This window comes from Aethalodelphis obliquidens, unplaced genomic scaffold (genome assembly GCF_003676395.1).
Source record: "Aethalodelphis obliquidens isolate GAN/ISIS:26980383/991018 unplaced genomic scaffold, ASM367639v1 scaffold8, whole genome shotgun sequence".
Taxonomy (NCBI): domain Eukaryota; kingdom Metazoa; phylum Chordata; class Mammalia; order Artiodactyla; family Delphinidae; genus Aethalodelphis; species Aethalodelphis obliquidens.
The window spans coordinates 40,530,738-40,543,486 of record NW_020837952.1 but is presented as its reverse complement, the minus strand read 5'-3'; the positions used below and the strand labels follow the sequence as shown (position 1 = coordinate 40,543,486).

At 37.4% G+C, this 12,749-nt stretch overlaps 1 protein-coding gene across 1 annotated transcript in view; it reads right to left on the bottom strand.

Annotated features, from left to right (window-relative positions):
* The window catches only part of CFAP54 (cilia and flagella associated protein 54), a 302,505-nt gene that overhangs the window by 169,406 nt on the left and 120,350 nt on the right, over positions 1-12,749 (bottom strand). The window contains exons 31-32 of the mRNA XM_027107250.1: positions 1,686-1,800; positions 1,233-1,333 (exon numbers count right to left, since the gene is read on the bottom strand). Of these exons, the coding sequence (XP_026963051.1) occupies positions 1,233-1,333; positions 1,686-1,800 (216 nt within the window). The remainder of the gene's footprint in view (positions 1-1,232; positions 1,334-1,685; positions 1,801-12,749) is intronic.

Here is a 12,749-nt window from a genome sequence, read left to right as displayed (position 1 = left end):
GTTGAGAGTTCGCCTGCCGATGCAGGGGACACGGGTTCGTGCCCTGGTCCGGGAGGATCCCACGTGCCGCGGAGCGGCTGGGCCCGTGAGCCATGGCCGCTGAGCCTGCGCGTCCGGAGCCTGTGCTCCGCAGCGGGAGAGGCCACAACAGTGAGAGGCCCGCGTACCGCAAAAAAAAAAAAATGGGCAGACGACCTAAATAGACATTTCTCCAAAGAAGACATACAGATGGCCAAGAGGTACATGAAAAGATGCTCAACATCACTAATTATTAGAGAAATGCAAATCAAAACTACAGTGAGGTATCATCTCACAACGGTTAGAATGGGCATCATCAGAAAATCTACAACCAATAAATGCTGGAGAAGGTGTGGAGAAAAGGGAACCCTCTTGCACTGTTGGTGGGAATGTAAATTGATACAGCCACTATGGAGAATAATATGGAGGTTCCTTAAAAAACTAAAAATAGAACTACCATATGACCCAGTAATCCCACTACTGGGCATATACCCAGAGAAAACCATAATTCAAAGAGTCATGTACCACAATGTTCACTGCAGCGCTATTTACAATAGCCAGATCATGGAAGCAACCTAAATGTCCATTGACAGATGAATGGATAAAGAATATATGGTACATATATACAATGAGATATTACTCAGCCATAAAAAGGAATGAAATTGGGTCATTTGTAGAGACTTGGATAGACCTAGAGACTGTCATACAGAGTGAAGTAAGTCAGAAAAACAAATATTGTATATTAACACACATATGTGGAATCTAGAAAAATGGTACAGATGAACCAGTTTGCAAGGCAGAAATAGAGACACAGATGTAGAGAACAAACATATGGACACCAAGGGGGGAAGGGGGGGTGGGATGAATTGGGAGACTGGGATTGACATGTATACACTAATATGTATAAAACAGATAACTCATGAGAACCTGCTGTATAGCACAGGGAATTTTACTTCACTTCACTGTACAGTAGAAACTAACACAACATTGTAAAACAACTATACCCCAATAATAAATAAATAAATAATAAATAAAAAATAAAAAAATAAATTGTTTATTTGTGTCTTTATTTTGTGTTCCTTTTATTAGTATGTAAGCTCCCTGATGGCAGTGATCTTATCTGTCTACTCTACCAATGTATCCCTGGTGCCTAAAATAATGCACAACACATAGTAACCCTCAAGTAAAAATTTAATTAATTAATCAATCAATACCTTTCTTGCTCCGCCATTTCAGAAATAAAAGGATTCTTATTCAAAAATTCTCTTAGAGTTTCCTTTTTTTTAGATCTCTGTCTGGGCTTCACTTCTGTAGTCTTAACATGGGAGATAACAAAAATGTTACAAATCCAACTTAAAATCTTAACACAATACTATAATTTACTTGTACTCTAATGCTCATCTTTTCACATTAAAATAGTGGTTTCTTTATGTCCCTCAATTAAAATTATTAACAAAAGTAAAAGAAGTACCCCTGTAGACAAAAAAAATGGTTATAAAAATATCCTTGTGGTAAGAATTAAAATATATTGCATAATTATAAAATTATGATTGTTGGTATTCTCTTCTGTTTCACATTATACTAAATTATAGTACAGCCAACCATCTCTAGATGCATGCATCTCTTAAGTTCATTAACTTAAAATTCAAAATTTATATGAAACTTACTCCTAAAATCTCCACTACTGCAGCTTTGAACTTCTTCATAGGTTTGATGACCTTTTTACACAAAGTATTGTCCTTATGTTTCATTTTTTTTATTCCAAGTAGGGACTCATTCCTCCTAATACAAAAAGATAAAGTCAGTTAAAAGGATCTACAAGAATTTATAAAACTACCCCAAAGTAATAAACCTTTAATGAGTATTGCCACTGAAATTATGCTAGAATACCCAAAACTGGTTATGTCCCACGCATAAATGAGACTATGATACTCCTGGTCGTCAACGAATAGCTAGTCTCTCAAAAGAGCAAAATGTAAATCACACCATAAAAATGTGATGAGAGCTGAAGTATGATCTAGGAGGAATAGAATTGAACTGAAACTAAAACGTGAACACTCCCCTTTAAAACTGAGAAAATAACTACATAAGAGTGACCCTAGACAAACTACTTTGCTTCCAACAGACTTCAGTCCTTTTAGTTCCATCAAGTGCAAGCTCCCAGCCACTATCAACTTCTGGATATTAACAAGAGTTAAGCATTTTAGATCTATCTATTTAGGCTACATTCATCCCTTGGTAACTGCAGGGGCTTGGTTCCAGGACCCCCTCAGATAGCAAAAGCCAAGGATGCTCAAGTCTTTTATATAAAATGGCACAGTACTTTCATATAACCTACACACATCCTCCTATATACTTTAAATCATCTCTAGATTATTTAAAATACAACGTAGGCTTCAGAGGTCAGATCCCAGGGAGAGGACTGGGGTTGGCTGCGTAAACACAGCCTGAAGGGGGCTAGTGCGCCACAATTGGCAGGGAGGGAGTCCAGGAAAAAGTCTGGAACTGCCTAAGAGGCAACAGACCATTGTTTCTGAGTGTGTGAGGAGAGGAGATTCAAAGCACGGCGTAAAAGAGCTTCAGAGATGGGTGCAAGCCGCGGCTATCAGCGTGGACCCCAGAGATGGGCATGAAATGCTAAGGCTGCTGCTGCCGCCACCAAGAATCCTTTGTGCAAGCACAGGTCACTGTCCCCACCTCCCCTCCCGGGAGCCTGTGCAGCCCGCCACTGCCAGTGTCCCGTGATCCAGGGACAACTTCCCAGGGAGAACACACGGCACGCCTCAGGCTGTTGCAACGTCACGCTGGCCTCTGCCGCCACAGGCTCATCCCACATTCCATACCCCTCTACCCCCCTGGCCTGGGTGGAGCTCCCTAATCAGCTGCTCCTTTAACACCCTCCTGTCTGGGCGCGAACCCACGCCAGAAGACGACCTACATGCAGAGGCGGGGCCAAATCCAAAGCTGAACCCCAGGAGCTGTGCGAACAAAGAAGAGAAAGGGAAATCTCTCCCAGCAGCCTCAGGAGCAGCAGATTAAATCTCCACAATCAACTTGATGGACCCTGTATCTGTGGAATACCTGAATAGAAAATGAACCATCCCAAAACTGAGGCAGTGGATTCTGGGAGCAACTGTAGACTTGGGGTTGCTGTATGTGACTGACTAGTTTCTGATTTTTATGTTGATCTTAGTACAGTTTTTAGCATTTGTTATCATTGGTGGATTTGCTTATTGGTATAGTTACACTCTTCTTTTTTTAAACTTACTTTTTAAATCTTTTTATTTTAATAATATTTTTCTTTTTTTTTTTTACATTAATAACTTTATTTATTTTATTTTATTTTTTCTTTCTTTTCTTTCTCCCTTTTCTACTGAGCCTTGTGGCTGACAGGGCTCTGATGCTCTGGCCAGGTGTCAGGCCTGCGCCTATGAGGTGGGAGAGCCGAGTTCAGTACACTGGACCACCAGAGATCTCCCAGCCCCACATACTATCAACTGGTGAGAGCTCTCCCGGGGACCTCCGTCTCAGTGCTAAGACCCAGCTCCACTCAATGGCCAGCAAGCTCCAGTGCTGGACAGCCCATGCCAAACAACTAGCAAGACAGGAACACAAACCCACCCATTAGCAGAGAGGCTGCCTAAAATCATAGTAAGTTCACAGACACCCCAAAACACACCACCGGACGCGGTCCTGACACCAGAAACACAAGATCCAGCCTCATTCACCAGAACACAGGCACCAGTACCCTCTACCAGGAAGCCTACACAACCCACTGAAATAACCTTACCCGCTGGGGGAAGACACCAAAAACAATGGGAACTACGAACCTGCAGCCTGTGAAAAGGAGACCCCAAACACAGAGTAAGTTAAGCAAAATGAGAAGACAAAGAAATATGCAGCAGATGAAGGAGCAAAGTAAAAACCCACCAGACCAAACAAATGAAGAGGAAATAGGCAGTCTACCTGAAAAAGAATTCAGAGTAATGATAGTAAAGATGATTCAAAATCTTGGAAGTAGAATGGGGAAAATACAAGAAACATTTAACAAGGACCTAGAAGAACTAAAGAGCAAACAAACAATGATGAACAACACAATAAATGAAGTTAAAAATTCTCTAGAAGGAATCAATAGCAGAATAACTGAGGCAGAAGAATGAATAAGTGACCTGGAAGATAAAATAGTAGAAATAACTACCACAGAGCAGAAGAAAGAAGAAAGAATCAAAAGAATTGAGGGCAGTCTCAGAGACCCCTGGGCAAATATTAAATGCACCAACATTCAAATTATACGGGTCCCAGAAGAAGAAGAGGAAAAGAAAGGGACTGAGAACATATTTGAGGAAATTATAGTTGAAAACTTCCCTAATATGGGAAAGGAAATAGTCAATCAAATCCAGGAAGTGCAGAGAGTCGCATACAGGATAAATCCAGGAGAAACACACCAAGACACATATTAATCAAACTATCAAAAATTAAATACAAAGAAAAAATATTAAAAGCAGCAAGGGAAAAGCAACAAATAACATACAAGGGAATCCCCATAAGGTTAACTGCTGATCTTTCAGCAGAAACTCTGCAAGCCAGAAGGGACTGGCAGGATATATTTAAAGTGATGAAAGGGAAAAACCTACAACCAAGATTACTCTACCCAGCAAAGATCTCATTCAGATTTGACGGAGAAATTAAAACCTTTACAGACAAGCAAAAGCTAAGAGAATTCAGCACCACCAAACCAGCTTTACAACAAATGCTACAGGAACTTCTCTAGGCAGGAAACACAAGAGAAGGCAAAGACCTACAATAACAAACCCAAAACAATTAAGAAAATGGTAACAGGAACATATATATTAATAATTACCTTAAATGTAAATGGAATAAATGCTCCAACCAAAAGACATAGACAGGGCTTCCCTGGTGGCGCAGTGATTGAGAGTCCGCCTGCCGATGCAGGGGACACGGGTTTGTGCCCCGGTCCGGGAATATCCCACATGCTGCAGAGCGGCTCAGCCCGTGAGCCATGGCTGCTGAGCCTGCACATCCGGAGCCTGTGCTCCGCAATGGGAGAGGCCACAACAGTGAGAGGCCCGCGTACCGAAAATAAAATAAATAAATAAATAAATAAAAGACATAGACAGGCTGAATGGATACAAAAACAAGACCCGTATATATGCTGTCTACAAGAGACCCACTTCAGACCTAGGGACACATACAGACTGAAAGTGAGGGGATGGAAAAAGATATTCTACGCAAATGAAAATCAAAAGAAAGCTGGAGTAGCAATTCTCATATCAGACAAAACAGACTTTAAAATAAAGACTATTACAAGAGACAAAGAAGGACACTACATAATGATCATGGGATCAATCCAAGAAGAAGATATAACAATTGTAAATATTTATGCACCCAACGTAGAAGCACCTCAATACATAAGGCAAACGCTAATAGCCATCATAAAAGGGGAAATGGACAGTAACTCAACCATAGTAGGGGACTTTAACACCTCACTTTCACCAATGGACTGATCATCCAAAATGAAAATAAATAAGGAAACACAAGCTTTAAATGACACATTAAACAAGATGGACTTAATTGATATTTATAGGACAGTCCATGCAAAAACAATAGAATACACTTTCTTCTCAAGTGCTCATGGAACATTCTCCATGATAGATCATATCTTAGGTCACAAATCAAGCCTTGGTAAATTTAAGAAAATTCAAATTGTATCAAGTATCTCTTCTGACCACAACGCTATGAGACTAGATATCAATTACAGGAAAAAAGGTGTAAAAAATACAAACACACGGAGGCTTGCTAAACAATACACTACTAAATAACCAAGAGATCACTCAAGAAATCAAAGAGGAAAACAAAAAATACCTAGAAACAAATGACAATGAAAACACAATGACCCAAAACCTACGGGATGCAGCAAAAGCAGTCTAAGAGGGTAGTTTATAGCAATACAATCCTACTTCAAGAAACAAGAAACACCTCAAATACACAACCTAACCTTATAGCTAAAGCAATTAGAGAAAGAAGAACAAAAAATCCCCCAGAGTTAGCAGAAGGAAAGAAATCATATAGATCAGATCAGAAATAAATGAAAAAGAAATTAAGGAAACAATAGCAAAGATCAATAAAACTAAAAGCTGGTTCTTTGAGAAGATCAACAAAATTGATAAACCATTAGCCAGACTCATCAAGATGAAAAGGAAAAAGACTCAAATCAACAGAATTAGAAATGAAAAAGGAGAGGTAACAATTGACACTGCAGAAATACAAAGGATCATGAGAGATTACTACAAGCAACTATATGCCAATAAAATGGACAACCTGGAAGAAATGGACAAATTCTTAGAAAAGTACAACCTTCTGAGACTGAACCAGGAAGAAATAGAAAATATAAACAGACCAATCATAAAGCAATGAAACTGAAAATGTGATTAAAAATCTTCCAACAAACAAAAGCCCAGGACCAGATGGCTTCACAGGCAAATTCCATCAAACATCTAGAGAAGAGCTGACACCCATCCTTCTCAAACTCTTCCAAAATATTGCAGAGGGAGGAACACTCCCAAACTCATTCTACGAGGTCACCATCACCCTGATACCAAAACCAGACAAAGGTGTCACAAAAAAATGAAACTACAGGCCAATATCACTGATAAACATAGATGCAAAAATCCTCAACAAAATACTAGCAAACAGAATCCAACAGTACATTAAAAGGATCATACACCATGATCAAACAGGATTAATTCCAGGAATGCAAGGATTCTTCAATATATGCAAATCAATGGATGTGATACACCATATTAACAAATTGAAGGAGAAAAACCATATGATAATCTCAATAGATACAGAAAAGGCTTTTGACAAAATTCAACACCCATTTACGATAAAAACCCCACAGAAAGTAGGCATAGAGGGAACTTACCTCAACATAATAAGGCCATGTATGACAAACCCACAGACAATATCATTCTCAATGGTGAAAAACTGAAACCATTTCCACTAAGATCAGGAACAAGACAAGATTGCCCACTCTCACCACTATTATTAAACATAGTTTTGGAAGTTTTAGCCACAGCAGTCACAGAAGAAAAAGAAATAAAAGGAATCCAAATTGGAAAAGATGAAGTAAAGCTGTCACTGTTTGCAGATTACATGACACTACACATAGGGAATCCTAAAGATGCTACCAGAAAACTACTAGAGCTAATCAATGAATTTGGTAAAGTAGCAGGATACAAAATTAATGCACAGAAATCTCTGGCATTCCTATACACTAATGATGAAAAATCTGAAAGGGAAATTAAGGAAACTCTCCCATTTACCATTGCAACAAAAAGAATAAAGTATCTAGGAATAAACCTACCTAAGGAGACAAAAGACCTGTATGCAGAAAACTGTTAAGACACTGATTAAAGAAATTAAAGATGATACAAACAGATGATACATGTTCTTGGATTGGAAGAATCAATGTTGTGAAAATGACTATACTACCCAAAGCAATCTACAGATTCAGGGCCATCCCTATCAAACTACCAATGGCATTTTTCACAGAATTAGAACAAAAAATTTCACAATTTGTATGGAAACACAAAAGACCCCAAACAGCCAAAGCAATCTTGAGAAAGAAAAACAGAGCTGGAGGAATCAGGCTCCTGGACTTCAGACTATACTTCAAAGCTACCGTAATCAAGACAGTATGGTACTGGCACAGAAAGAGAAATATAGATCAATGGAACAGGATAGAAAGCCCAGAGATAAACCCATGCACATATGGTCACCTTATCTTTGATAAAGGAGGCAAGAATATACAAGAGAGAAAAGACAGCCTCTTCAATAAGTGGTGCTGGGAAAACTGGACAGCTCCATGTAAAAGAATGAAATTAGAACACTCCCTAACTCCATACACAAAAATAAACTCAAAATGGATTAAAGACCTAAATGTAAGGCCAGACACTATAAAACTCTTAGAGGAAAACATAGGCAGAACACTCTATGACATACATCACAGCAAGATCCTTTTTGACCCACCTCCTAGAGAAATGGAAATAGAAACAGTAATAAACAAATGGGACCTAATGAAACTTAAAAGCTTTTGCACATCAAAGGAAACCATAAACAAGGTGAAAAGATAACCTTCCAAATGGGAGAAAACATTTGCCAATGAAGCAACTGACAAAGGATTAATCTCCAGAATATACAAGCAGCCCACGCAGCTCAATATCAAAAAAAACAAAAACCCAATCCAAAAATGGGCAAAAGACCTAAACAGACGTTTCTCTAAAGAAGATATACAGATTGCTAACAAACACATGAAAGGATACTCAACATCACTAATCATTAGAGAAATGCAAATCAAAACTACAATGAGGTATCATCTCACACTGGTCAGATTGGCCATCATCAATAAATCTACAAACGATAAATGCTGGAGAGGGTGTGGAGAAAAGGGAACCCTCTTGCACTGTTGGTAGGAATGTAAATTGTTACAGCTACTATGGAGAACAGTATGGAGGTTCCTTAAAAATCTAAAAATAGAACTACCGTATGACCCAGCAATCCCATTACCGGGCATATACCCTGAGAAAAACATAATTCAAAAAGAATCATGTACCACAGTGTTCACTGCAGCACTATTTAGAACAGCCAGGACATGGAAGCAACCTAAGTGTCCATCGACAGATGAATGGCTAAAGAAGATGTGGCACATATATACAATGGGATATTACTCAGCCATAAAAAGAAACGAAGTTATTTGTAGTGAGGTGGATGGATCTTGAGTCTGTCATACAGAGTGAAGTAAATCAGAAAGAGAAAAACAAACACTGTATGCTAATACATATATATGAAATCTAAAATTAAAAAAAAAAAGGTTCTGAAGAACCTAAGTGGAGGACAGGAATAAAGATGCAGACATAGAGAATGGACTTGAGGACACGGGGAGGAGGAAGGGTAAGCTGGGATGAAGTGAGAGAGTGGCATGGACATATATACACTACCAAATGTAAAAGAGATAGCTGATGGGAAGCAGCGCATAGCACAGGGAGATCAGCTCCCTGCTCTGTGACCACCTAGAGGGATAAGATAAGGAGGGTGGGAGGGAGATGCAAGAGGGAGGGTATATGGGGATATATGCATACATATAGCTGATTCAGTTTGTTATACAGCAGAAACTAACACAACATTGTAAAGAAATTATACTCCAATAAAGATATTTAAAAAAAAGAATGATACCTTTTAATCATGAAAGCATTTAGCCTGAATTTCTTTGGAATAAATAAATTAAATACAATGTAAATTCTATATAAATAGTTGTAAATACAATGTAAATGCTATGTACATAGTTGACGGGAGTGCAGCAAATTCAAGTTTTACTTTTTGGAACTTTTTTTTCGAATATTTCCAATCCATGGTTGGCTGTATGCCTGGATGCAGAGTGGATGCCAAGGGCGGACAGTACTAAATGTTCTCCCTTCCCCCCAATCACCTGTAAGGATTCTCAACCTTGTTTTTTTTAATCTGCCATCGACCTCTGTGGTAACCTGTCCCCTTCTCCGAATACTGTAAGGTCGCTTATTATCCCTCCCTCTATTGGTACTTACTACCTATTTTCCTTGAAATTTATATATTTCCTAAAATCTATATTTCCTCTGGTAAGTACTTGCTAGGTACAACACCACCCTGCTATAACATGATAAATGGGATCCAAAAGCTTAAATTAAATAAAATGTAAAGTCATATTAACACAAGGTGAAGGAAATGACCAGGTGAATCTGGTAGCTAGTTCCAGGGGCTGGGGTCCCAAACTCATTTTGGTCCCAGTAGTGGTCAGCCTCTCACTTCGATTTTGATAAAGATGATCCTGGATCCTGTGCTTGGTTGGGACTCCAGCCAAGCTGCAGCAATTCCAGGAGTCTCTCAGTTAGTTGGCATTCATTTTGGCAAATGTTTTGTCTGCCTGAACTACAAAGCTTGGACAACACTGATCACCGGGGACTTGGGAATCTATCCTCTGCTCTGCTAATTGCATCCTGACACAACTTAGTTGCCTGCTGTTTTCCAACCAGCTTGTCTCTTCTCTACCTCCTCTCTCTCCCACCCCACCAGAATGCTTTTATTGCTGCTATTCCAGAAACAGGTGGGAAGGAGAGGAGGTCATGGGTGTACACTTGGGCCACCATCTTCCCAGCCCTCTCAGCATTCTCCTCCATGCTCTGCAGAACTCTCATCCACTGAATAAACTCCTCCACTCCTCAACCTCTTCATAGACTGCTTCCTCCTAGTTCCGACTGCTTTTTATTTTGTTTATGGTGTATTATGAAAAATAGTACTTCTAAATTTTTATGTAATCATCATTATTGATCTTTGATTTCATGACTTATTGTTTTGATTACCTATATCACTGCCTGCTTCTGACCCAAAACATTGAGTTCCAATGACTGTCTGCCTATTATTTCACAAACACAAATCTGTTATTCTTTATCTGACAGCACAAGGCTCTCATTCATGCTTTTTTATTTTTAAAATATTTTTCATTACTCTAGCCCATTCCATACAAACTAATCTGACTGGAATTGCATTAAACCAACAAATTAATTTGAGAATAACAGAAATCTTCACAATATTCCATCTGCTTATCAAGTAATGTACTATGTCTCTCCATTTATTCAAGTCATTTTTTTTCATACCTCTTAGTAAAGATGTTTGGTCTTCTTTATATTAGCCTAAATCCCCTCACAATTCCTGATAAACTTAATCCTGTAGTTCACAGAAATGGGACCATTTTTCCATTATATTTTCTAGTTGATACAGCAAAGCGTTGATTTTGCATCTACCCATCCTATGGAATTCTATTATTAACTCTGATAGTTTTCAGTTAATTAACTTAAGTTAAAAAAAATAATAATTATTTGCAGATATCAATCTTTCCTCTCTATTTTCAGAGTACTTCACTGTGGATTTCACTTGATAAACATTTTTGAGATAAACATTTATGTATTATGGGATAATCACATAAATTCTAATCCTAATTTCTATTTCTTATTTTAATGTGCTGCCAAGAACTTTCAGAACAATTTTAAATGATAGAAGGAATAACAGGTTTCTTTGTTGTACTGCATATTTTAACAGAAAATCTTTTAATCCTAATTTGCCAGGAATTGCTGCTGAACATCACCACATGACTTTTTAGCACCTATAAAAGACTCCTTGGACTACTAATGATAATTATATTTAGATTTCCTACTATATTTATATTGAGAACAAAATCTATATTCTCACTGCTAAATTTATAAGCTAGTGTTTTATTTTTATTCTATATACTTCTAAATAAAGTTGATCTCTAATTTTCTATTTTTTTATTCTCTTTTTACAAAACTGTTATCAGAGCCTGCTGTGATAAATTTACTAGGAAACTATAACCATGCTCTGAAGTAGCTTTATGTAAAACAAAATTATTTGTTCCTATGAAGGAACTAGGCTTAAAAAGTTTTTGAGCTTTCCAAATTTTTTTACTGCTTCAATAAATTCTTATAATTTAAAATTTTCCAGATAATCATGACTTCAGATTAGATTTTCAAATTTATTCATATTAAACTACATATACTGTTATCTAATATTTAACAACTTCCAGATTTATGACTATTTTCTCTTTGGATTACTTACATTTCACTTTTTCTTATTTTGCTGGCCAGAAAATTACCTCATTTATTCATATATTCAAAGAACTAACCCTAGCCAATTGGACTATTTTAAAACCAACTTAAAATTAATTCCAACTTTTATTTATTTCTTCTTTCTGCTTTCTTAGATTTATTTTGTTATTTTTCCAATTTCTCAAGCCCAATCAAAGTTCATTTGATTTTATTTTTCTCATTTAGTAAGTAACAGGAGCTTCTAAAGCTAAAATTTGTCTTTAACTGCTGCTTTGAGTACATTTGATATGTGGGCTTCTCATTAGCATGATTTTCAAAACGCTCTATAGTTTTAAATTTCTTTTTTATATACTATAATTATATATAATTATATATGGCAGTAATTTATTGTTATAAAATTATATAATTATATATGCCAGCAATTTATTTTGTTATAAAATTTCAGTTTTATTGTACTGTAAGAGAATGTGGTCCTTACAAATTTTAGTCTAGGTGATATATTGAGCTTTATTTTGCAGCTTAAATATTACATTTTTAAATTAAATAAGTGCTTTAAAGGGTATTTAGTCTCAATTGGCTATATATATTAAATTAATCTTATTAGTTATATTATGTACATTTTCTGTGTCCTTTTTATTTCTTTCTTTTTAAAGTAGTACATTAAACTCTTAATATTACTATGTTTCTATCAAATTAGCTTTGTCTTTTTAGCAGTTATTCCCATATATTTTGATTTTTTTTATGTAGAACATGAAAATTCATGAAATATCTTCATTGTGATTTATAAGCATTATTAGTAGAATCACCAATGTGAAAAGGTAGCATTAAAAATAAGTAACGTGGGCTTCCCTGGTAGCACAGTGGTTGAGAGTCCGCCTGCCGATGCAGGGGACACGGGTTTGTGCCCCAGTCCGGGAAGATCCCACATGCCGCGGAGCGGCTGTACCCGTGAGCCATGGCCGCTGAGCCTGCGCATCCGGAGCCCGCGACGGGAGAGGCCACAACAGTGAGAGGCCCGTGTACCACAAAAAAAAATAATAATAAGTAACAAAGAGATTA